This window comes from Oncorhynchus keta, unplaced genomic scaffold (assembly GCF_023373465.1).
Source record: "Oncorhynchus keta strain PuntledgeMale-10-30-2019 unplaced genomic scaffold, Oket_V2 Un_contig_7704_pilon_pilon, whole genome shotgun sequence".
Taxonomy (NCBI): Eukaryota; Metazoa; Chordata; class Actinopteri; order Salmoniformes; family Salmonidae; genus Oncorhynchus; species Oncorhynchus keta.
In genome coordinates this window covers 1-25,864 of record NW_026289627.1, presented here as the reverse complement: position 1 = coordinate 25,864, position 25,864 = coordinate 1, and the positions used below count along the sequence as shown (strand labels likewise).

General features: G+C 46.0%; 1 protein-coding gene and 1 long non-coding RNA gene across 5 annotated transcripts; one reads left to right on the top strand and one right to left on the bottom strand.

Annotated features, from left to right (window-relative positions):
* Nucleotides 1-3,452: 3,452 nt before the first annotated feature.
* Nucleotides 3,453-11,036, top strand: LOC127926520 (uncharacterized). The gene is made up of 3 exons (XR_008124342.1): nt 3,453-3,536; nt 3,670-3,732; nt 10,856-11,036. It is a non-coding gene; the product is annotated as an uncharacterized LOC127926520 (long non-coding RNA).
* Nucleotides 11,037-15,983: 4,947 nt separating this feature from the next.
* LOC118377991 (cytochrome P450 2F3-like) lies at nt 15,984-22,972 on the bottom strand. 4 transcript variants are annotated; one of them, XM_035764923.2, is made up of 3 exons: nt 22,742-22,960; nt 21,511-21,731; nt 15,984-19,516 (listed from the first exon to the last, which is right to left on the bottom strand). In XM_035764923.2, exon 3 carries the CDS (start codon nt 19,505-19,507, stop codon nt 18,029-18,031), a length of 1,479 nt encoding a protein of 492 aa, XP_035620816.1. In that variant the 5' UTR covers nt 19,508-19,516; nt 21,511-21,731; nt 22,742-22,960; the 3' UTR covers nt 15,984-18,028. The 4 variants fall into 4 exon arrangements, with proteins under 4 accessions (XP_035620816.1, XP_035620815.1, XP_035620814.1 ...); XM_035764922.2 differs by lacking the exon at nt 21,511-21,731 and having other exon boundaries at nt 22,831-22,972; XM_035764921.2 differs by lacking the exon at nt 21,511-21,731 and having other exon boundaries at nt 22,742-22,959.
* Between the last annotated feature and the right edge of the window lie 2,892 nt (nt 22,973-25,864).

The following is a 25,864-nucleotide window of genomic DNA, read 5'->3' as shown; positions in this document are numbered from 1 at the left end:
TGAGTTGTCAGGTGTGGACAGAAACCATTCAGTGTTATTCCCTCTCTGTTTATCAGAGAAATACACTGTTGTGTATTGTGATTTTTTTCAGAACAGGTAGAGGACAATGTGTGACAACGTCAGCTGGCTATACTTCAAATGGCTGCAGGCTATATAAACTCTGTTAAGTAGCTTCTGGTGACATTGAAATGGCCCTGCTGGGGTGGTACAGTGTGACTGAGAGTGTGTTATATAGCTGTCTGGGCTGCTGGCCAGAGGTTCTTAGAGAATAAACCCACCAGAAACGGCAGCCCTCACCTGCTGGGTGATACGAATGGCAGCCATCACCTGCTGGGTGATACGAACGGCAGCCATCCCCTGCTGGGTGATACCAACGGCAGCCATCCCCTGCTGGGTGATACGAACGGCAGCCATCCCCTGCTGGGTGATACGAACGGCAGCCATCCCCTGCTGGGTGATACGAACGGCAGCCATCACCTGCTGGGTGATACGAACGGCAGCCATCCCCTGCTGGGTGATACGAACGGCAGCCATCACCTGCTGGGTGATACGAACGGCAGCCATCCCCTGCTGGGTGATACGAATGGCAGCCATCCCCTGCTGGGTGATACGAATGGCAGCCCTCACCTGCTGGGTGATACGAACGGCAGCCATCACCTGCTGGGTGATACGAACGGCAGCCATCACCTGCTGGGTGATACGAACGGCAGCCATCACCTGCTGGGTGATACGAACGGCAGCCATCCCCTGCTGGGTGATACGAACGGCAGCCATCCCCTGCTGGATGATACGAACGGCAGCCCTCACCTGCTGGGTGATACGAATGGCAGCCATCACCTGCTGGATGATACGAACGGCAGCCATCCCCTGCTGGGTGATACGAACGGCAGCCATCCCCTGCTGGGTGATACGAACTGCAGCCATCCCCTGCTGGGTGATACGAACGGCAGCCATCCCCTGCTGGGTGATACGAACGGCAGCGATTCAACATATAGAACCACCTAGAAATGAATAGACATTGATGGCTGATGTTCTGGTCAGAGGTGATAGGACGGCCACCTGCTGCTGTTAAATACAAGCTTTGGTGTTTTCTCTCTTAGAGATCTGAGGTAGCCTCAAGTCTCATGGCTCATTAACGTCCATGTGAGCTGGACCCATCAGCTGCAGCTCAGTCAGACTAACTAATTAATAATATAATCATATAATATAGGCCATATAGGAGACAATTTTATCCAAGCGACTTACGCATGGGTGGTCCAGGGAATCGAACCCGCTATCCTGGCATTGCTTTACCAGCTGAGCATCTGATGACAACCACAAGTAACTGAGGACCTCTTTCCATCTACCTGTTCCTGTCTTAAAATAAATTCACAATGCTCTCTACACTACCTGTCACTACTTTAGTAGTTCTCTTTTTCATAGAGAATGACTGTGATGATGTTTCTCAGGTCAAGAGTGACTACATGTTGTCATGGAGAATGACTGTGATGATGTTTCTCAGGTCAAGAGTGACTACATGTTGTCATGGAGAATGACTGTGATGATGTTTCTCAGGTCAAGAGTGACTACATGTTGTCATGGAGAATGACTGTGATGATATAATCATATAATCATTTAGAGTGACTACATGTTGTCATGGAGAATGACTGTGATGATGTTTCTCAGGTCAAGAGTGACTACATGTTGTCATGGAGAATGACTGTGATGATGTTTCTCAGGTCAAGAGTGACTACATGTTGTCATGGAGAATGACTGTGATGATGTTTCTCAGGTCAAGAGTGACCACATGTTGTCATGGAGAATGACTGTGATGATGTTTCTCAGTTCAAGAGTGACTACATGTTGTCATGGAGAATGACTGTGATGATGTTTCTCAGGTCAAGCGTGAATACATGGAGAATGACTGTGATGATGTTTCTCAGTTCAAGAGTGACTACATGTTGTCATGGAGAATGACTGTGATGATGTTTCTCAGGTCAAGCGTGAATACATGGAGAATGACTGTGATGATGTTTCTCAGTTCAAGAGTGACTACATGGAGAATGACTGTGATGATGTTTCTCAGTTCAAGAGTGAATACATGGAGAATGACTGTGATGATGTTTCTCAGGTCAAGAGTGACTACATGTTGTCATGGAGAATGACTGTGATGATGTTTCTCAGGTCAAGAGTGACTACATGTTGTCATGGAGAATGACTGTGATGATGTTTCTCAGGTCAAGAGTGACTACATGTTGTCATGGAGAATGACTGTGATAATGTTTCTCAGTTCAAGAGACTGACTGTTGTCATGGAGAATGACTGTGATGATGTTTCTCAGGTCAAGAGTGACTACATGGATGAAATGACTGTGATGATGTTTCTCAGGTCAAGAGTGACTACATGTTGTCATGGAGAATGACTGTGATGATGTTTCTCAGGTCAAGAGTGACTACATGTTGTCATGGAGAATGACTGTGATGATGTTTCTCAGGTCAAGAGTGACTACATGTTGTCATGGAGAATGACTGTGATGATGTTTCTCAGGTCAAGAGTGACTACATGTTGTCATGGAGAATGACTGTGATGATGTTTCTCAGTTCAAGAGTGACTACATGTTGTCATGGAGAATGACTGTGATGATGTTTCTCAGGTCAAGCGTGAATACATGGAGAATGACTGTGATGATGTTTCTCAGTTCAAGAGTGACTACATGGAGAATGACTGTGATGATGTTTCTCAGTTCAAGAGTGAATACATGGAGAATGACTGTGATGATGTTTCTCAGGTCAAGAGTGACTACATGTTGTCATGGAGAATGACTGTGATGATGTTTCTCAGGTCAAGAGTGACTACATGTTGTCATGGAGAATGACTGTGATGATGTTTCTCAGGTCAAGAGTGACTACATGTTGTCATGGAGAATGACTGTGATGATGTTTCTCAGGTCAAGAGTGACTACATGTTGTCATGGAGAATGACTGTGATGATGTTTCTCAGGTCAAGAGTGACTACATGTTGTCATGGAGAATGACTGTGATGATGTTTCTCAGGTCAAGAGTGACTACATGTTGTCATGGAGAATGACTGTGATGATGTTTCTCAGGTCAAGAGTGACTACATGTTGTCATGGAGAATGACTGTGATGATGTTTCTCAGGTCAAGAGTGACTACATGTTGTCATGGAGAATGACTGTGATGATGTTTCTCAGGTCAAGCGTGACTACATGTTGTCATGGAGAATGACTGTGATGATGTTTCTCAGGTCAAGAGTGACTACATGTTGTCATGGAGAATGACTGTGATGATGTTTCTCAGGTCAAGCGTGACTACATGTTGTCATGGAGAATGACTGTGATGATGTTTCTCAGGTCAAGAGTGACTACATGTTGTCATGGAGAATGACTGTGATGATGTTTCTCAGTTCAAGAGTGACTACATGTTGTCATGGAGAATGACTGTGATAATGTTTCTCAGGTCAAGAGTGACTACATGTTGGGGGTAGCTGATCGAGTCGACCAAGACATTGCACTTAAATTGGGCTGCCTTGAAATCAGGTGAATTCTATTTCAAATACTTGATATTTGATATCTTATAAACAGTGGAGAATGTACTTGTCCAATATTCCATAATTAGATATACATTTTGACAACTCACAAATTGTTTATTATCTTTTGTTTTCTGTTACAGGAGATTTTTTAGGGAAATGCGAGGAAATGCCCTGGATAAGAAATCAAATTATGAATTACTAGAGTAAGTAATTATTTTACTTAAAGACCCAGTGCAGTCAAAAACTAGATTTTACTTGTGTTTTATATATATTTCCAGACTATGAGGTTGGAATAATACTGTGAAGTTGTGAAAATGATGATAATGCCCTTTTAGTGTAAGAGCTGTTTGAAAAGACTGCCTGCAATATCAGCCTGTTTTGGTGGGATGGAGTTTTGGCCTGCCTGGTGACATCACCAGGTGGTAAATGAGTTAATAGACCAATAAGAAAGAGAGTTCCAAACCTCTCTGACCATAACTGCTTGTTTTCTGTTTCCCCCTCCACACCCAGACCACTCCAAGACAGTCCTAGCAAAATTATTGCTTGAGAAATTGCTATTTGCTAAGAAGATATTTTAGTTTATTTTTGACAATTTTAGTTGAAAACAATTCCAGTACTTAATTGTTACATAGAAATTATTTATATTGAGATTTAAAAAATGTCTGCATTGGACTTTTAGAAATGATGTATTTCTGTATTAACAACATCACGTAATTATCTTAACACTATCTATGAACAGAGATCCTACAATTCACCTCTATGAGCCTGTGCTGTGCTGAGCCTTTCATCGTGTGTGTCCTCTCTCCTGGCTAGACGTATGTAGGCCAGTGTAAATTGACTGCCTTCCTCGTGAACCTCTCACTCTGGACACTTCGCAAATGGCACCCTATTCCCTAATAGGGTACTACTTTTCACCAGGACCCTATAAAGGGAATAGGGTGTGATTTTAGACACATCCTTGGTTAAACTGACAGACATTACCGGGCAGCCACCTTCCCTGAGTGTGAAAGTCTTTGGCAATGTAAACATATGTTTCACATGCCAATAAAGCCCTTTGAATTGAATTGAAAGGGCTATAAAATAGTGGGGGTCCTGTTCACACTATCACAGTGCCATCACTGGGGTGTGGGGACATTATAATGATGCTGTAGAAGGTGATGAGAATGAAGATAAATTATTCTAACACTATAAATAGATCAGACACATTTCAACAGAGACTACCGTGCCATTGGGGACGCAACCTATATCAGGAGCTAGTTTTATGTTCCTCATTGGAGCACGGTGGTGGTGGAGGAGGTGAAAGGCCGTTGGTGACTTTATGTTCCTCATTGGAGCGCGGTGGTGGTGGAGGAGGTGAAAGGCCGTTGGTGACTTTATGTTCCTCATTGGAGCACGGTGGTGGAGGTGAAAGGCCGTTGGTGACTTTATGTTCCTCATTGGAGCACGGTGGTGGAGGGTGAGGTGAATGTTCCTCATTGGCCGTGGTGGTGACTTTATGTTCCTCATTGGAGCACGGTGGTGGTGGAGGAGGTGAAAGGCCGTTGGTGACTTTATGTTCCTCATTGGAGCACGGTGGTGGTGGTGGAGGTGAAAGGCCGTTGGTGACTTTATGTTCCTCATTGGAGCACGGTGGTGGTGGTGGAGGTGAAAGGCCGTTGGTGACTTTATGTTCCTCATTGGAGCACGGTGGTGGTGGAGGAGGTGAAAGGCCGTTGGTGACTTTATGTTCCTCATTGGAGCACGGTGGTGGTGGAGGAGGTGACTTTATGTTCCTCATTGGAGCACGTGGTGGTGACTTTATGTTCCTCATTGGAGCACGGTGGTGGTGGAGGAGGTGAAAGGCACGGTGACTTTATGTTCCTCATTGGTGGTGGTGGAGGAGGTGAAAGGCCGTTGGTGACTTTATGTTCCTCATTGGAGCACGGTGGTGGTGGTGGAGGTGAAAGGCCGTTGGTGACTTTATGTTCCTCATTGGAGCACGGTGGTGGTGGAGGAGGTGAAAGGCCGTTGGTGACTTTATGTTCCTCATTGGAGCACGGTGGTGGTGGTGGGAGGTGAAAGGCCGTTGGTGACTTTATGTTCCTCATTGGAGCACGGTGGTGGTGGTGGAGGTGAAAGGCCGTTGGTGAATGTTCCTCATGACTTTATGTTCCTCATTGGAGTACGGTGGTGGAGGAGGTGAAAGGCCGTTGGTGACTTTATGTTCCTCATTGGAGCACGGTGGTGGTGGTGGAGGAGGTGAAAGGCCGTTGGTGACTTTATGTTCCTCATTGGAGCACGGTGGTGGTGGAGGAGGTGAAAGGCCGTTGGTGACTTTATGTTCCTCATTGGAGCACGGTGGTGGTGGAGGAGGTGAAAGGCCGTTGGTGACTTTATGTTCCTCATTGGAGCACGGTGGTGGTGGTGGAGGTGAAAGGCCGTTGGTGACTTTATGTTCCTCATTGGAGCACGGTGGTGGTGGAGGTGAAAGACTTTATGTTCCTCATTGGAGCACGGTGGTGGTGGAGGAGGTGAAAGGCCGTTGGTGACTTTATGTTCCTCATTGGAGCACGGTGGTGGTGGAGGAGGTGAAAGGCCGTTGGTGACTTTATGTTCCTCATTGGAGCACGGTGGTGGTGGAGGAGGTGAAAGGCCGTTGGTGACTTTATGTTCCTCATTGGAGCACGGTGGTGGTGGAGGAGGTGAAAGGCCGTTGGTGACTTTATGTTCCTCATTGGAGCACGGTGGTGGTGGAGGTGAAAGGCTTTGACTTTATGTTCCTCATTGGAGCACGGTGGTGGTGGTGGAGGTGAAAGGCCGTTGGTGACTTTATGTTCCTCATTGGAGCACGGTGGTGGTGGAGGAGGTGAAAGGCCGTTGGTGACTTTATGTTCCTCATTGGAGCACGGTGGTGGTGGAGGAGGTGAAAGGCCGTTGGTGACTTTATGTTCCTCATTGGAGCACGGTGGTGGTGGAGGAGGCCGTTGGTGACTTTATGTTCCTCATTGGAGCACGGTGGTGGTGAAAGGCCGTTGGTGACTTTATGTTCCTCATTGGAGCACGGTGGTGGTGGAGGAGGTGAAAGGCCGTTGGTGACTTTATGTTCCTCATTGGAGCACGGTGGTGGTGGTGGAGGTGAAAGGCCGTTGGTGACTTTATGTTCCTCATTGGAGCACGGTGGTGGTGGAGGAGGTGAAAGGCCGTTGGTGACTTTATGTTCCTCATTGGAGCACGGTGGTGGTGGAGGTGAAAGGCCGTTGGTGACTTTATGTTCCTCATTGGAGCACGGTGGTGGTGGAGGAGGTGAAAGGCCGTTGGTGACTTTATGTTCCTCATTGGAGCACGGTGGTGGTGGAGGAGGTGAAAGGCCGTTGGTGACTTTATGTTCCTCATTGGAGCACGGTGGTGGTGGTGGAGGTGAAAGGCCGTTGGTGACTTTATGTTCCTCATTGGAGGTGAAAGGCCGTTGGTGACTTTATGTTCCTCATTGGAGCACGGTGGTGGTGGTGGAGGTGAAAGGCCGTTGGTGACTTTATGTTCGGTGGTGGTGGTGGAGGTGAAAGGCCGTTGGTGACTTTATGTTCCTCATTGGAGCACGGTGGTGGTGACTTTATGTTCCTCATTGGAACGGTGGTGGTGGAGGTGAAAGGCCGTTGGTGACTTTATGTTCCTCATTGGAGCACGGTGGTGGTGGTGGTGAGGTGAAAGGGAGGAGGTGAAAGGCCGTTGGTGACTTTATGTTCCTCATTGGAGCACGGTGGTGGTGGTGGAGGTGAAAGGCCGTTGGTGACTTTATGTTCCTCATTGGAGCACGGTGGTGGTGGAGGAGGTGAAAGACCGTTGGTGACTTTATGTTCCTCATTGGAGCACGGTGGTGGTGGTGGAGGTGAAAGGCCGTTGGTGACTTTATGTTCCTCATTGGAGCACGGTGGTGGTGGTGGAGGTGAAAGGCCGTTGGTGACTTTATGTTCCTCATTGGAGCACGGTGGTGGTGGTGGAGGTGAAAGGCCGTTGGTGACTTTATGTTCCTCATTGGAGCACGGTGGTGGTGGAGGAGGTGAAAGGCCGTTGGTGACTTTATGTTCCTCATTGGAGCACGGTGGTGGTGGTGGAGGAAAGGCCGTTGGTGAGTTCCTCATTGTGAAAGGCCGTTGGTGACTTTATGTTCCTCATTGGAGCACGGTGGTGGTGGTGGAGGTGAAAGGCCGTTGGTGACTTTATGTTCCTCATTGGAGCACGGTGGTGGTGGAGGAGGTGAAAGGCCGTTGGTGACTTTATGTTCCTCATTGGAGCACGGTGGTGGTGGAGGAGGTGAAAGGCCGTTGGTGACTTTATGTTCCTCATTGGAGCACGGTGGTGGTGGAGGAGGTGAAAGGCCGTTGGTGACTTTATGTTCCTCATTGGAGCACGGTGGTGGTGGTGGAGGTGAAAGGCCGTTGGTGACTTTATGTTCCTCATTGGAGCACGGTGGTGGTGGAGGAGGTGAAAGGCCGTTGGTGACTTTATGTTCCTCATTGGAGCACGGTGGTGGTGGAGGTGAAAGGCCGTTGGTGACTTTATGTTCCTCATTGGAGCACGTGGTGGTGACTTGACTTTATGTTCCTCATTGGAGCACGGTGGTGGTGGAGGTGAAAGGCCGTTGGTGACTTTATGTTCCTCATTGGAGCACGGTGGTGGTGGAGGAGGTGAAAGGTGGTGACTTTATGTTCCTCATTGGAGCACGGTGGTGGTGGAGGAGGTGAAAGGCTGTTGGTGACTTTATGTTCCTCATTGGAGCACGGTGGTGGTGGAGGAGGTGAAAGGCCGTTGGTGACTTTATGTTCCTCATTGGAGCACGGTGGTGGTGGAGGAGGTGAAAGGCCGTTGGTGACTTTATGTTCCTCAAACGGTGGTGGTGGAGGAGGTGAAAGGCCGTTGGTGACTTTATGTTCCTCATTGGAGCACGGTGGTGGTGGAGGAGGTGAAAGGCCGTTGGTGACTTTATGTTCCTCATTGGAGCACGGTGGTGGTGGTGGAGGTGAAAGGCCGTTGGTGACTTTATGTTCCTCATTGGAGCACGGTGGTGGTGGAGGAGGTGAAAGGCCCCGTTGGTGACTTTATGTTCCTCATTGGAGCACGGTGGTGGTGGAGGAGGTGAAAGGCCGTTGGTGACTTTATGTTCCTCATTGGAGCACGGTGGTGGTGGAGGAAAGGCCGTTGGTGAAAGGCTGTTGGTGACTTTATGTTCCTCATTGGAGCACGGTGGTGGTGGTGGGAGGTGAAAGGCCGTTGGTGACTTTATGTTCCTCATTGGAGCACGGTGGTGGTGGAGGAGGTGAAAGGCCGTTGGTGACTTTATGTTCCTCATTGGAGCACGGTGGTGGTGGTGGAGGTGAAAGGCCGTTGGTGACTTTATGTTCCTCATTGGAGCACGGTGGTGGTGGAGGAGGTGAAAGGCCGTTGGTGACTTTATGTTCCTCATTGGAGCACGGTGGTGGTGGAGGAGGTGAAAGGCTGTTGGTGACTTTATGTTCCTCATTGGAGCACGGTGGTGGTGGAGGAGGTGAAAGGCCGTTGGTGACTTTATGTTCCTCATTGGAGCACGGTGGTGGTGGAGGAGGTGAAAGGCCGTTGGTGACTTTATGTTCCTCATTGGAGCACGGTGGTGGTGGAGGAGGTGAAAGGCCGTTGGTGACTTTATGTTCCTCATTGGAGCACGGTGGTGGTGGAGGAGGTGAAAGGCCGTTGGTGACTTTATGTTCCTCATTGGAGCACGGTGGTGGTGGGTGGAGGTGGTGGTGGAAGGCCGTTGGTGACTTTATGTTCCTCATTGGAGCACGGTGGTGGTGGAGGAGGTGAAAGGCCGTTGGTGACTTTATGTTCCTCATTGGAGCACGGTGGTGGTGGAGGAGGTGAAAGGCCGTTGGTGACTTTATGTTCCTCATTGGAGCACGGTGGAGCACGGTGGTGGTGGAGGAGGTGAAAGGCCGTTGGTGACTTTATGTTCCTCATTGGAGCACGGTGGTGGTGGTGGAGGTGAAAGGCCGTTGGTGACTTTATGTTCCTCATTGGAGCACGGTGGTGGTGGTGGAGGTGAAAGACCGTTGGTGACTTTATGTTCCTCATTGGAGCACGGTGGTGGTGGAGGAGGTGAAAGGCCGTTGGTGACTTTATGTTCCTCATTGGAGCACGGTGGTGGTGGAGGAGGTGAAAGGCCGTTGGTGACTTTATGTTCCTCATTGGAGGTGGTGGTGGAGGAGGTGAAAGGGTGACTTTATGTTCCTCATTGGAGCACGGTGGTGGTGGAGGAGGTGACTTTATGACTTTATGTTCCTCATTGGAGCACGGTGGTGGTGGTGGAGGTGAAAGGCCGTTGGTGACTTTATGTTCCTCATTGGAGCACGGTGGTGGTGGAGGAGGTGAAAGGCTGTTGGTGACTTTATGTTCCTCATTGGAGCACGGTGGTGGTGGAGGTGAGGTGAAAGGCCGTTGGTGACTTTATGTTCCTCATTGGAGCACGGTGGTGGTGGAGGAGGTGAAAGGCCGTTGGTGACTTTATGTTCCTCATTGGAGCACGGTGGTGGTGGTGGAGGTGAAAGGCCGTTGGTGACTTTATGTTCCTCATTGGAGCACGGTGGTGGTGGAGGAGGTGAAAGGCCGTTGGTGACTTTATGTTCCTCATTGGAGCACGGTGGTGGTGGAGGAGGTGAAAGGCCGTTGGTGACTTTATGTTCCCAGAGCAAATGATTTGTTTGTTCTGGACATATTTGCGTTAGTATGTATTTTCTGACTGACTGTGTGTTGCAGAGCCAGAACAACACCACTCCACCACACGGGGATATTAGAAAGCCAAACTGCCTGGGTGAATGGTGATGTTATATATATAGGCCAGACTGTGTACTTGGCCTGTACAGAGAGAGACCGCTGGCTGGATCTTAACCAAATGATAGGGCTATGGAGGGGTGGGGAGTGTGTGGCGTTGACTACACAGTAGCTAGCTATGGAAATGGCCTCAGTCCTATTGCCATCTACCAGCTGACAGGTGCTCTATCTGGAGCCAACTGAAAACAGAGTCATTCTTTAAGAGGGAATTATGCTGTTTTAAAGACAATCTCTTTTTAAATAACTCTCTGTTTAAAAAAAATAATTTTAGAAGTAGTGTTTTCACATGCCAGGCTTGATACAGAGTCAGTGACAATGAAAATGTCAAAAATATGTTTTTGATTTGATTAAAATTCTTTAAAAACACTACTCTGGTTATAGATTAATTCAATTTCACCTGCTGCTGACCTCATTTTGGTGAAATGAGCACACATTCTTGTTGATCAATGCTGTAATGCAGTACTCTTTCTGCTCTGTCCTCTGCAGAAAAGATGTGGGTTTACGAAGATTCTTCCCCAAGAGTTTGCTGGACTCTGTGAAGGTAAGAAGACCTTCTTTGCTCTGTTTCCCCATCCTGGGGGTTCTAACATAGGCCTCTGCAAATAGGGAGATGCCATTGTTCAGATTGAAACAGTGTCATCACCTGGCTGGCTGGCTGGCTGCTCCTCTCATAGTCTTACCCCAGAGAATAGGTGTCCCAGTTCTGCACAAACCTCACAGTCCTGTTGGAAACCGTTCCGGTGGAATGGTCAGGCTCTCTCTTCATCCTTCATCCTCTCTGTTTCTGTGTCTGCCCTTACAGGGCTCCAGACTGTGACCATTTAACCACATTTTGCGACCCTTTGACTTAGCTGTACGAGTTAAATGTATTACTAGTCACACTGGTGCGATCTGCACATTCTACCTGGTCACCTCAATCAAAACGTATTTAGATTTTGTGCAAATAAAACCATGAATTTGTCAAACAGTAAAGTGCATTATCCTCATGACTCCTATAATAAAAGTGTTGTCCCTGCCACTGTGCCCGGCTGCTGGCATGAGCAAGCCTCTCACACTCTCTCTCCCCCCTTGTGCACTGCCAAAAATGCCTGCCTCTCCCTCCCACGGATGCTTGCTTCCAGCACACCAAACCCCAACCCCTGTCACTCAAGCAGGCAGCACAGTTCTTCCAAAGAGAGTGGAAATGAAAAGACCTACAAACTGCTTCTCCATTAGAATCCCAGATCATCCTTGTAGGTGATGTCGTGGCGACATCATCAAGCTTAGCTCATGTGCAGAAACATGTCATCGGGTCTAATGGTCGTGTCGATCTTCGCATGTGCAGGTCATAATATATAATAATATAATAATATAATAATAATAATATATAATAATATATATGCCATTTAGCAGACGCTTTTATCCAAAGCGACTTACAGTCATGTGTGCATACATTCTACGTATGGGTGGTCCCGGGAATCAAACCCACTACCCTGGCATTACAAGCGCCATGCTCTACCAACTGAGCTACAGAAGGACCATGACCAGGTCATCAAATCAAAGGCAATTCTTAGATATACAGTTGTTTTTTATGAAAATGAAAACATATCAGTTTGTCAAATGAGGTTTTGCCTTTAGATTTCGAGAAAACCCCAAACTGTGATGTTGGACCTCTGGGTTTAGAAACTCTGTGTTTCCTCGCTGTTTACATTCTCTCAGCATGCAATCAATGTATGGACTCAACAGATGCTTCCAAAACAAGAAGGATACCTCTTTCCACGTTGCTTCTTCATATGAATCCATGTGTTTTCTGTTCTGTACTATTTGTTTGTGTGTCTTGGTCTCTGCAAAGCGCGGGTCAGTTAGTCTTAGGAAGCTGGCATATACCTAAATGAATGCTAATTGCTAACTAAAAGCCATTTAGCTAATGTACTGAGCTAGGGAAGAGCAAATAGGATCTCTAATACAGATTGCTACGAGCCAGCAGTGGTGGTGCTGTAAGTCAGGGTGTTGTTTGTCCAACGGTATGAATTAGAGAGCCTATATTCTTTATATCTTTGTCTAAATATAACATCATATATCAAATGTATGTCTGTTACAGTATGTTGGATGACTGTCATTCATATTCCATTCAACCAGCTCAATGTAACATTGCTGGGTTTAGGCAACTTACTACATGGGTAGTATTAACCTATCCTATGAATGAAGGTGGTCATTTCCTTTTATGACCCCAGGACATTATTATATAGGTATTACCCTAATGACCATCAGGTCCTAATGGTCTGGTCCTCAGGGCTCTACTGTCCCTCCATCAGGTCCTAATGGCCTGGTACTCAGGGCTCTACTGTCCCTCCATCAGGTCCTAATGGCCTGGTACTCAGGGCTCTATTGTCCCTCCATCAGGTCCTAATGGCCTGGTACTCAGGGCTCTATTGTCCCTCCATCAGGTCCTAATGGCCTGGTACTCAGGGCTCTATTGTCCCTCCATCAGGTCCTAATGGCCTGGTACTCAGGGCTCTATTGTCCCTCCATCAGGTCCTAATGGCCTGGTACTCAGGGCTCTATTGTCCCTCCATCAGGTCCTAATGGCCTGGTACTCAGGGCTCTATTATCCCTCCATCAGGTCCTAATGGCCTGGTACTCAGGGCTCTACTGTCCCTCCATCAGGTCCTAATGGCCTGGTACTCAGGGCTCTATTATCCCTCCATCAGGTCCTAATGGCCTGGTACTCAGGGTTCTATTATCCCTCCATCAGGTCCTAATGGCCTGGTACTCAGGGCTCTATTATCCCTCCATCAGGTCCTAATGGCCTGGTACTCAGGGATCTATTATCCCTCCATCAGGTCCTAATGGCCTGGTACTCAGGGCTCTACTGTCCCTCCATCAGGTCCTAATGGCCTGGTACTCAGGGCTCTACTGTCCCTCTAACCACTCTGACATCAATGGAAAAATCAAATCAAACACTGATCATCAAAACAGCCTCATGATAATCAATTTGAAGAAAGAAGTGCAAAAGCAGGTTGAAACTGAGTGTAAATCATCGTCGTCGTGGATGTTATTTCATAGCCTATTGCAACGAAATTTACATTTGGGATTTGTGATGATTAATTCAGAACACCCATATGCTTATTAGAGTTTATGCATATGCATAGATATTATTCATATGTACAATCTGAATCTGAGGTTTATGAGCCCAAACCTGGAAAAAATAAACTGAATTAAAATAATGATTGTGCTGTTATACAATATATAGCCTACCACATATTACAAATGTCAGAAAAACATAAAACAAACTGATTTAAGATCTTTGGGATTAATGGGCTCTTCTATAAAATGAAACTCCAAAATGCATACTGTATGTACTGGTTACATGCATACTGTATGTAATGCATACTGCCTTATGCATACTGTATGTACTGGACCTGCATACTGTATGTACACCTTATGCATACTGTATGTACTGGTTACCTTATGCATTATGCATACTGTATGTACTGGTTACCTTATGCATACTGTATGTACTGGTTACCTTATGCATACTGTATGTACTGGTTACCTTATGCATACTGTATGTACTGGTTACCTTATGCATACTGTATGTACTGGTTACCTTATGCATACTGTATGTACTGGTTACCTTATGCATACTGTATGTACTGGTTACCTTATGCATACTGTATGTACTGGTTACCTTATGCATACTGTATGTACTGGTTACCTTATGCATACTGTATGTACTGGTTACCTTATGCATACTGTATGTACTGGTTACCTTATGCATACTGTATGTACTGGTTACCTTATGCATACTGTATGTACTGGTTACCTTATGCATACTGTATGTACTGGTTACCTTATGCTACATTTCTATTCATGAGTCTGGGAGAGAACACATAAGCCTTAAGTGATGCTGTTGGTTCATTGATTGTGCAGGGCGGCTTACAACTAGTTTACAATTATAGTGCATTTTTGTATGATTTGGAATAGCCTAATAATAGTGATTTTAATTGTGTTTTTTCCTAATTAATTGGGTGACATTACCTTTAGCTATACAGAATATCTCACCACCGTGCGTTTCCATCTCCTTCTCTCTCTCCTTCATTCCTTTCTCAAGCGTGCAGAGGGGCTGTCAACAATTTAGTGAAATATGTTTTGTTGCGAAAACATGTTACTATCGATGTTCCTGAAGAGTTTTCACTAGGTTTCCAAATGTAAGCACTGGGTAGCTGCAGGAACAGGGTTAGAGAGGCCATGGCATACAGAGTTTGGGCAGAATATCACATGAAACACAGCTCTGCTATAAAACCCAAGTAGGTTTTCCGGCATCATTGAAAGACTGAACGTTGCGAGTGCGCAGCCTCCATTCACTATTGGAGTGCATATGGATTACATGTATTATTCCCCTGTTCCTGTTCCTGTTCCTGCCCATTTAATAATGGGACATTCTAAATCTAAACTAATTTGACATCTCAGTAAAGACAAGTTTCAATTGAGAATCGTCTGCTGGGTGAAAATATGATGACTTGATGAAAGAACAGCCTGAAGTAAGGAATGGAGCACAAGCTTTATTTTTTTGACTTTCTCGGATCATCAATAGCCTATATTCAATACATGCAGCCAATATATGTTTTGATTTCTAAGACATTCTAAGGTTTGTACCATTTTCAGCTAAAGTTGCCAAGTAACTCTAAATCTAATGAATAGGACCTGTTTCAAATGACCACTTTTACACTCAACATAGCCACTTAATTTGCACACTCACTCCAGAATGGGAAAAATCTCCTTTCTATTTTATTCAGCTAAGTTCAATTCTATTCTTGTAACTATTAAATCATGTATACAATAATGGCATGGGACTTGTAAGCATATCTTGTCAGTTAAATGAACACGCCTACAGCCTATGGCAGGGAGCACAGCCACATAACATACAGTAGGTCAACTCAGATTCTGTTCTTCTGGAATACTTTTTACTCAGATCATAATGTTTTTTTAGACCTGACTAAAATAAATAAAGGATTTATTGTGATGGTGTATAATAAATTGATTTATTAGACTTTTTAAATTCGGATGTTCCGAAGGCACACATCAACTTGTTTATGTTAATGATCTGTCAACTACCGTGAGACCGGCAGTCTTTTGCATGACAATAACCGTCTGACAACATTTCATGACCGCCACAGCACTAGGCACAGCACTAGGCAAGACAACAAATTGAAGTGCCTTTGAACGGGGTATGATAACAGGTGTCCGGCGCATTGGTTCGTGTAAAGAACTGCAAAGCTGCTGGGTTTTTCACGCTCAACAGTTCCCCGTGTGTATCAGGAATGGTCCACCACTCAAAGGACATCCAGAAGTTTTGATACGTATACTGTATCTCTACCTGAATATACATGATCTACGTGATTGATCATTGGTGTTTAGCAGTCATAAAAGTTTGCCTTATTTACTTTAAAGAACTACTAAAATAGTGATTTCGTCAGACAGCTCTATACAGATGAAATGATGAATTGTAATGAATTAATAAAGTCATCAAGTAAAACAAATGTAATATACACAACAACTGAAATATGTTATTAAAGTAAAGTACTGTGAATCCATGATGGTTAATAAGAGATCAGCAGTAATGAGCAGTCACTACCATCATGGGACTTTTATTCATTGTTTTATAATGTGTTACAGCATTCAACCCGCATACTACATTTAATGTTTAAAAAAAAATTGTTACTGTGATTTAAAAAAAATGATGAAACCGAACTGACCTCAAAAAGCACTAATCGCTCAGCACTATTTTATTTCACCTTTATTTAACCAGGTAGGCAAGTTGAGAACAAGTTCTCATTTACAATTGCGACCTGGCTAAGATAAAGCAAAGCAGTTAGACACATACAGCGACACAGAGTTACACATGGAGTAAAACAAACATACAGTCAATAATACAGTATAAACAAGTCTATATACGATATGAGCAAATAAGGTGAGATAAGGGAGGTAAAGGCAACAAAAAAAGGCCATGGTGGCGAAGTAAATACAATATAGCAATCCACTGGAATGGTAGATTTGCAGTGGAAGAATGTGCGAAGTAGAAATAATCAAATCAAATGTTATTTTTATAGCCCTTCTTACATCAGCTGATATCTCAAAGTGCTGTACAGAAACCCAGCCTAAAACCCCAAACAGCAAGCAATGCAGGTGTAGAAGCACGGGGTGCATAGGAGCAAAATAAATACAGTAGGGGAAGAGGTAGTTGTTTGGGCAAAATTATAGATGGGCTATGTACAGGTGCTGTAATCTGTGAGCTGCTCTGACAGCTGATGCTTAAAGCTAGTGAGGGAGATAAGTGGCGGCCAAAGAAAGAATTGGTTTTGGGGGTGACTAGAGAGATATACCTGCTGGAGCGCGTGCTACAGGTGGGTGCTGCTAAGGTGACCAGCGAGCTGAGATAAGGGGGGACTTTACCTAACAGGGTCTTGTAGATGACCTGGAGCCAGTGGGTTAGGCGACGAGTATAAAGCGAGGGCCAGCCAACGAGAGCGTACAGGTCGCAGTGGTGGGTAGTATATGGGGCTTTGGTGACAAAACGGATGGCCCTGTGATAGACTGCACCCAGTTTACTGAGTAGAGTGTTTTGGAGGCTATTTTGTAAATGACATCGCCGAAGTCGAGGATCGGTAGGATGGGCAGTTTTACGAGGGAGTGTTTGGCAGTATGAGTGAAGGATGCTTTGTTACGAAATAGGAAGCCAATTCTAGATTTAACTTTGGATTGGAGATGTTTGATGTCGCTAGACCAGTCGTGAAGGCCCGGGGGGCTCCGCATCGGCAGTAAAACCGGTCCGGATAGGTGATTGTAGCCCAGGAGTGGCTGATGGAACTCTAGCTGGCTAGCTCCGGAATAATTGATGTTTGCTCCGGGACCGACATAGGCAATAGTCACTCGGATAGCAGTTAGCTAGCTGCAAGATCCAGGTGTAAATGTCCAGAGCTTGCGGTAGAAATCTGGAGATATGGAGAGAAAATAGGTCCGGTATGCTCTGGTCTGAGTCGCATTGTACAAAACTGGCAATAGATTTTCGAGCTAAAGGATAGCTGATGACCACCAACCGTGGTTAGCTGAATACTAACGTTAGCCAGTAAACTGACGCTAGCTTCTGGCTAGCTTCTGGCTAGCTTCTATTGTGGATTTCAGATTTGAGGTGAATAATACTTTTTTTTTTAACTTGGTGAGGTGGGTTGCAGGAGAGTGTTATGAAGTTGAGATTTTTAGAGAAAAAAATATATATAAAGATATGCGAAGAAAATATGTAAATATATATATACACAGGACACGACAAGACGATGACAAAGAGGACTTCACTCTCAGGACCCTGAGTTTCTCCTGATCCACCTATACTGACCAGAAAAATCTCCAATCATTCGTTGTTAAAGAACACACATCACAAAGTATCACAAATCATCACATTGTCATGAAAAACAAAACAAAAAACAGATACCCGTCCCTCAGTGGAGGCTGCTGAGGGGAGAACGGCTCATAATAATAATGGCTGGAACAAGCTTATGAAATGGCAGACATATGGGAACCAACCTCCTGTGCTGTCCCTACCTCCCTCATCTCTACTCCTCCTCCTGAGTACTCCTCCTCCTGAGTACTCCTCCTGTAGTTCGGCTGTAATTCCCATCCTGGTCAGCGGGGTGTAGCGATGAGCTGGTAGTGACGCGGCACGTTAGTGAAACTGCTGAACTCTGGGCTGAGGTCAATGCTGTCAGGTCCTCCAGGGCAGGAGAAGGAGAAATGTTGCAGCAGAGACACCAGGAACAGAAAGATCTCCATACGAGCCAGAGACTCTCCCACACAGGCACGCTTACCTGCAGAGAAAGCCAAGAAGGCGGGGTTCTTCTGGAAGTTTCCGTTCTGATCAAGGAAGTGATTGGGATTGAAGGTTGTGGGCGTGGCCCAGTGGTCCTGGTCTCTCAGAACAGAGTGCAGCATTGGAAGGATCACGGTGCCCTGAGGGATAGTGTACCCTCTGAATGAGATATTCTTGGTGGCATAGTGCGGGAGGTTCAATGGGGCGATGTCCAGGAAGCGCTGCACCTCGTGGATGACGGCTTCTGTGAAGGGGAGGGACTTCCTGTCCTCCATCTGAGGGATGCGCTGTCGGCCAATCACTGTGTCGATCTCCTGCTGAACGTGCTCCTGAATGTCGGGGTATTTGAGGAGCAGCATGAAGGCGTATCTGAGAGTGGTGCTGGTGGTCTCTGTTCCTGCAAGGAAGAGGTCCAACACTGTGGACACCAGGTTATCGTAATGGAACTCAGAGGAGGACACATCCTTCTCCTGGTTGAGTCTGGTGAGGAAGCAGTCTGTGAAGTCTCTCGGGTTGCCTGGGTCAATGGTCTCCTGGTGCTCGTGGATCTTTTTCATCACAAAGCCTCTCAACTCATCCATCTGGCCGAACACGACTTGCTGCCGACCAGGCAGGTGTTCCATCAGCCAGGGAAAGATGTTGTACAGCTGTCCACAGGGGCTGCTTCCAAAGCGCAGTACAGCTGAGAGGATGTTGAGCAAGTGCAGGAAGTTGTCATCGTCATAGCCGAAGCGCTGGCCGAACACCAGGGAGCAGATGACATTGGACACGGTGCGACTCAGGAATGGATGAGGATCGAAGGGTACGGCTTTAGTGGCGTCCAGACTGTCTATGAGGTGTTGGCTCTCCTCCTGTACCCACTCCTCCATCCTCTTACGGCCCATCCCAAAGTCTCTCAGCGTGGTCAGGGTGAAACGACGCAGCTGGCGCCAACGCTCCCCATTACTGATGGCCAGGCCGTATCCCCTGGTAACAAGGACCAGGAAGGGGACAGGAGCTCGTCCTGTGAAATCCTCAGCCTGGTCCACCAGAGCCTCCTTGACTGCCCTGTACCCCACCAGCACCACCGCTCGCTGGGGCCCAAGATACACTGTCATCACTGGCCCATACACACCACTCCACTTGGTGAGGGTCTTGAAGGGGGCCTGTTTGTCAATCTGAAGCAGGTTGCCTAGAAGCGGCAGGGCGCAGGGTCCTGGGGGTAGATGGACATGTCTCTGTCTCCTCAGCCTGAACAACCACAGTAGAAGCAACAACACCAGGCCTCCCAACACCACGCTACTACACATCTCCATTGTTCCAGCCTGCAAAACAAAAAACAACGTCTCTTGTTAATGTTCTTCTTCTTATGTAGTACTATATTGCATCACTCCAATATTGTATCCTTCCGCGCGGCAGGATGCATTCAGAGAGAGAGAATTTTCTGATTAGTCCTCTGTACCTGGTTATGTTGCGGCTGACCCCCCTCCTTAAATAGCTGCAGCGGCACTACTTCCACCTCTTCTCTTTCTCTGCGCATTCCTGAGACGATTTGCTTGGTAAGAGCTGTATCTTAGTGTATAGGGCAGACGTATACCCATAGCTATTCAATAGCTTGGAGCAGCTAGCTAGCCTCTCCATCTGGGTGCTCTGTTGTCCCCCTCAAACCCCCATCCTCTTTTCCCTTAGAAACTCACATAGAGCTCTATTACACTGCCGGTGTTACACAGAGAGAAACTACCATGTCCAGTATGGGGTTTCGCTGTGAGAAAGGCAAGGTGTCTCTGTCCACAAGCAGCGGCCTGCGTCTCAGAAGGCAGAGCCCAGCAGTCAATCTGAAACACACACTGCCAATGCTGCCGTCCCATGCAGAGACATTAAACACTGAACACCTCCTTTTATACTGTTTTCACACTGTGTATTTATACACTGGACTTTTGACATGTTATCATTCTAATATAATTACTACTGTACATTGCATTTTATGTTAGTGTTTATACACACCGCGTATTTATATACTGGACTCTTGACATAGCTAATATAAGGTATTTACTAGGGGTTTAACGGTTCGCTAAACCCACGGTTCAGTACGTATTGCAATTTTGGCGTTTCACGGTTCAGTTTTGGGTATGATACAGCGGAAAAATGAAATTCCAACCGGTACTGCAGTTAATAAAAGTTTTAAAAAGCATCCTATTTTTGGCCCAAGTCCAGTTTCTGTGACATCATTCACAATGTTCCTGGCATTGTCTTTCGTGACAGGGATTGTTATGTTGGGCCTCCCAAGTAGAGGTCTAAAAGGTTGGACCCGTTCCGAAATGACCTTGGGCTTTCCCACCCCGCCAAATATGCATAAATACATTTTTTAATGTAGACAAGAGACCCGTTCCGAAAGGACCCGAGGACGACCAGTTCCGTATAGACGTGGTCGGATCAGAGTGAGGAAAGCAGCAGAAAAGTCCATTTGTAAGCTACTTTATTCACCAGAGCTGATACAGCTTGAGGGAGAGCAGGCGGAGGAGGGGCCTTGCGAGGAAGAGGAGGGGCCTTGTGGTGAGTGTACTGTGAGCAAGAAGGAGGGAGGGAGAGGCAGTAACCAACCAAACTGACTTGCGCTAGTAGACTAACTTCTAGCTTGTCATAGCTAGGTTGTTTATCATCCAATATGATTACGTAGTACCTGTCTTGACTGCATCAAACCTTGAGAAGCTAGTTGGCTAAGATAGCTAGGCTAAGTTAGCTAGCCAGATAGCTAGGCTAATTGAGTCGTCATGTGCTTTCTCCCTGTCCTACAGCATTTTTCTGCACCCGCTGTAACATCTTCTAAACTGTGTACGTGGCCAATACACTTTCATTTGATTTGACGTGCTTGCCGCCGGCCTTGGCAGCCTCTCACAGTCCCACAGAGCAAACTGAGAGAGGCAGGTGGAGCTCCCATGGGTACTGAATACATTGCTGGAGGGCTACGAACTCTAATTCCATTGCCGGTACCTCATCAGTTCTGGTGCCTATGTCTCAGGGTCTTCTGGTGTTGAAGCCCTGGTTGACTGAATATTTCTGAATGGGTTCAGATGAAAGGAGTGTCGACCTCCATCCTAACCCCTCATTCTGGACAAGGGTTCTGTCTGAGTGACGTGTGAACCGGCCATTACAGTTGTCCACATCCACATCTCACACTGTCGCTGGTTAACTAGGTGCTTCCCCCAGCGTGCTGTGCTCGGCTGGGGCAATGGACACTTCATTTCACAGACGCAGCCAATGCAAAAGGTTTTATCGGCTTTAGTGTGCTAGAGTGAGAGAGTTCTGGGCCAGGGCCTACCTGAACAGACTCTCATGTTGTTACTGCAGCATTTCGGCTGGCCAGCAGGCCTTTGCCTTTTGCTGTGGTGGTGGATTCTTCTGGAGGAGTTACTACCTCGTGGGCCCTGCTCAGAGTTCCCCTCTTGGACATTTGCGCCTCGGCCAGTTGGGTGCTGTCTAGCACATGTTGACCCCATCTATGTGGTCAGGAGGGCTGTTCATGGTGTTGTATCTGCTTCCCTGCGAAGGGGCGGAGGGACACAGCAACCGTGACTGATCTGAGCTCAGTCCGGACTGGACTTTGCTCTTTGTCTGGCCAAAGACTAGTTCACTGATAAACCTGGTACTGTGATACCATATTGGAGTGATCCAATATAGTGCTACATAACAAAGGCTACGTACAGTATGTAACCATGGTCTTGGGAGGTATTGGATTACTCCAATCCTTTTTGTCAGTGATCTACTGTGCCTCGAAAAAGGACACAAGGTGGAAGTGGTGCGACTGCAACTATTTAAGGGGGGCAGCCGCAGTACCATGGTTGTGGTCAATCCTACAAATTCAATTCTAATTCAATTCTCTCTCCCTGTAAATAACATTCAATTCAAAATTCAGGTCAGTTTTTTAATTTGGAGATAATTAAATTCCTCAAAATTCCAGTGTTTGGTAAATTCCAAGAATTGAATTCCCAATTCAATATTATCCACAACAATTCCACAAATTCAAATTGAATTCTCTCAGGCTTTCAAGCTCATCATGTCACTGTTCAGACAGCCTACAGTAGCTATACTGGAAATATAGGAATACATTCTTAGAAAAAAGGTGCTATCTAGAACCTAAAAGGGTTCTCCGGTTATCCCCATAGGAGAACCCTGTGAAGAACCATTTTTGGTTTTCTACATGGAACCCAAAATAGTTCTACCTGTAACCAAAAAGGGTTATCCTACGGGGACAGCCGAAGAACCCCTTTGGAACCATTTTTTCTAAGAGCGTAGATGATTAAATACAAATCCCACAGAACATTTTGATACTATGTGCATTAATTCCATTAACTGGGAAATGTAAAATATTAAATTCCAAAGATCAAATGTTTTTAAAATTATAATTCACTTCCAATTTAAAAAAAAATCCAAACGGTCTAATTTCAATTCAAGTCAAATTCCATAACTGAAAAAAAATTCTCCACTTCAGGAGTGAATTCAAGAATTGAAATGGAATTTCTAATTAAATCGGAATTGACTCCTGGACTAACCTGAAAATCCTTACTCTGAATGTATCCTGCGGCACGGAAGGATACCATATTGGAGTGAGCCAATAGCTCACATAACCGTGTTTACATACTTAGTCTTCGTGGTTGTTGTTTCTTCTTTAACCCACCTATCTATCTTTAGTGTTTTCCTTCTCTCTGTGTTGCTCTCTGTCTCTGTTGCCTGCCTGACTCTGTGTGTGTGTGTGTGTGTGTGTGATGCAGATGTTTGCAGAGAGAAGGGTGTGTGTTGGAACTTACTGTACTGGAACAGAAGTGGACAACGGATGATGTGATTGGCTGCTGAGTCGTGCTGACATACTTTACACAGATTGCACCTTCACCCCAATCCCTTCCTGCTTTTTAGAATCTGAGGCCAACATTAACAAAGCAGATGACAGTGCAGAAATCACCAGGAGTGGAAAGGACTAATATGTAATACTTTGTCTGCCTCGGTTTTAAAACTTTTATTTGTATTTTTTATTAAACACATTTCCCCCAGGAAATGTTTACTGTTTTAAACATCATTTCCTGCAATTCTGCATATTTGGACATGACTATAGGCCTATGACCAGGGTGGAGAACAGGTCAGATGTATTCAGGATGACTTCGTTACTGGACAGTGAGGTCCAGAAGTATTTGGACATGACTATAGGCCTATGACCAGGGTGGAGAACAGGTCAGATGTATTCAGGACGACTTCGTTACTGGACAGTGAGGTCCAGAAGTATTTGGACATGACTATAGGCCTATGACCAGGGTGGAGAACAGGTCAGATGTATTCAGGATGACTTCGTTACTGGACAGTGAGGTCCAGAAGTATTTGGACATGACTATAGGCCTATGACCAGGGTGGAGAACAGGTCAGATGTATTCAGGACGACTTCCTTACTGGACAGTGAGGTCCAGAAGTATTTGGACATGACTATAGGCCTATGACCAGGGTGGAGAACAGGTCAGATGTATTCAGGACGACTTCGTTACTGGACAGTGAGGTCCAGAAGTATTTGGACATGACTATAGGCCTATGACCAGGGTGGAGAACAGGTCAGATGTATTCAGGACGACTTCCTTACTGGACAGTGAGGTCCAGAAGTATTTGGACATGACTATAGGCCTATGACCAGGGTGGAGAACAGGTCAGATGTATTCAGGACGACTTCGTTACTGGACAGTGAGGTCCAGAAGTATTTGGACATGACTATAGGCCTATGACCAGGGTGGAGAACAGGTCAGATGTATTCAGGACGACTTCCTTACTGGACAGTGAGGTCCAGAAGTATTTGGACATGACTATAGGCCTATGACCAGGGTGGAGAACAGGTCAGATGTATTCAGGACGACTTTGTTACTGGACAGTGAGGTCCAGAAGTATTTGGACATGACTATAGGCCTATGACCAGGGTGGAAAACAGGTCAGATGTATTCAGGACGACTTCGTTACTGGACAGTGAGGTCCAGAAGTATTTGGACATGACTATAGGCCTATGACCAGGGTGGAGAACAGGTCAGATGTATTCAGGACGACTTCCTTACTGGACAGTGAGGTCCAGAAGTATTTTGACATGACTATAGGCCTATGACCAGGGTAGAGAACAGGTCAGATGTATTCAGGACGACTTCCTTACTGGACAGTGAGGTCCAGAAGTATTTTGACATGACTATAGGCCTATGACCAGGGTGGAGAACAGGTCAGATGTATTCAGGACGACTTCCTTACTGGACAGTGAGGTCCAGAAGTATTTGGACAGCGACACATTGTTTGTTGTTTTGGCTCTGTTGTCCAGCACTTTGAATTAGAAATTATACAATGTCTATAAGGTTAAAGTGCAGACTGTCATCTTTAGGGTTTTCATCCATATCAAACTGTTTAGAAATTACAGCACTTTTTCTACATAGTCCCCCCATTTTAGGGAACCAAAAGCATTTGGACAAATGTATTTATAAGTGTATTAAAGTAGTCGGAAGTTGTGTATTTGTTCCCATATTCCCAGCACGCAATGACTACATCAAGCTTGTGTCTCTACAAACGTGTTGGATGCTTTCGCAATTTGCTTTGGTTGTGTTTCAGATCATTTTGTCCTCAATATCAATGAATAGTATTGTAAACACTTTTATTGTAATGTATGTTTCTTAACACTTCTAGATGAATGTGGATACTACCATGATTGTGGATAATCATGAATGAATCGTGAATAATGATGTGTAAGAAAGTTACAGACGTACAAAGATAATACCCCTTACCCGGTTCACTTCCATGCTCACCGAAGACCGTGATAATGGCTGTTTGAGACGCTTTAGGAGCCACGTTGATGGTATGGACAGAATCCCCTTTGAGAAGCAACTTCTTGCTTAAGTCCTCCTTCCATTGTTGATAGCCGTGGAAGTTCTTAGGGATGAAATGTGCCCCTCAGATTGCTGATTGACGATCAGACGCCCAATTCGCCCGCCTCATTTTCACAAACTTATCCAACTTATTAGGACGTTTTACATTGTGTGCAAAAAACTTCACCAAACTATAAACTTCACTAAACACTAAAAGGTTGATCAAAAAGGAGATGAGTAAAAATGCAGTTGATAGCTTGATACTGTTACTGTCTTCACACCTACGAACAAACCCACGAGGACGGACACGAAGGCTGAGCTTGGCTTTGTATTTCCCCACCGTGTGACCCAGGAGGACACGAAGGCTGAGCTTGGCTTTGTATTTCCCCACCGTGTGACCCAGGAGGACAAGAAGGCTGAGCTTGGCTTTGTATTTCCCCACCGTGTGACCCAGGAGGACACGAAGGCTGAGCTTGGCTTTGTATTTCCCCACCGTGTGACCCAGGAGGACACGAAGGCTGAGCTTGGCTTTGTATTTCCCCACCGTGTGACCCAGGAGGACACGAAGGCTGAGCTTGGCTTTGTATTTCCCCACCGTGTGACCCAGGAGGACACGAAGGCTGAGCTTGGCTTTGTATTTCCCCACCGTGTGACCCAGGAGGACACGAAGGCTGAGCTTGGCTTTGTATTTCCCCCGTGTGACCCAGGAGGACACGTGAGCTTGGCTTTGTACCCACCGTGAGCTGACCCCAGTGAGGAGGACACGAAGGCTGAGCTTGGCTTTGTATTTCCCCACCGTGTGAC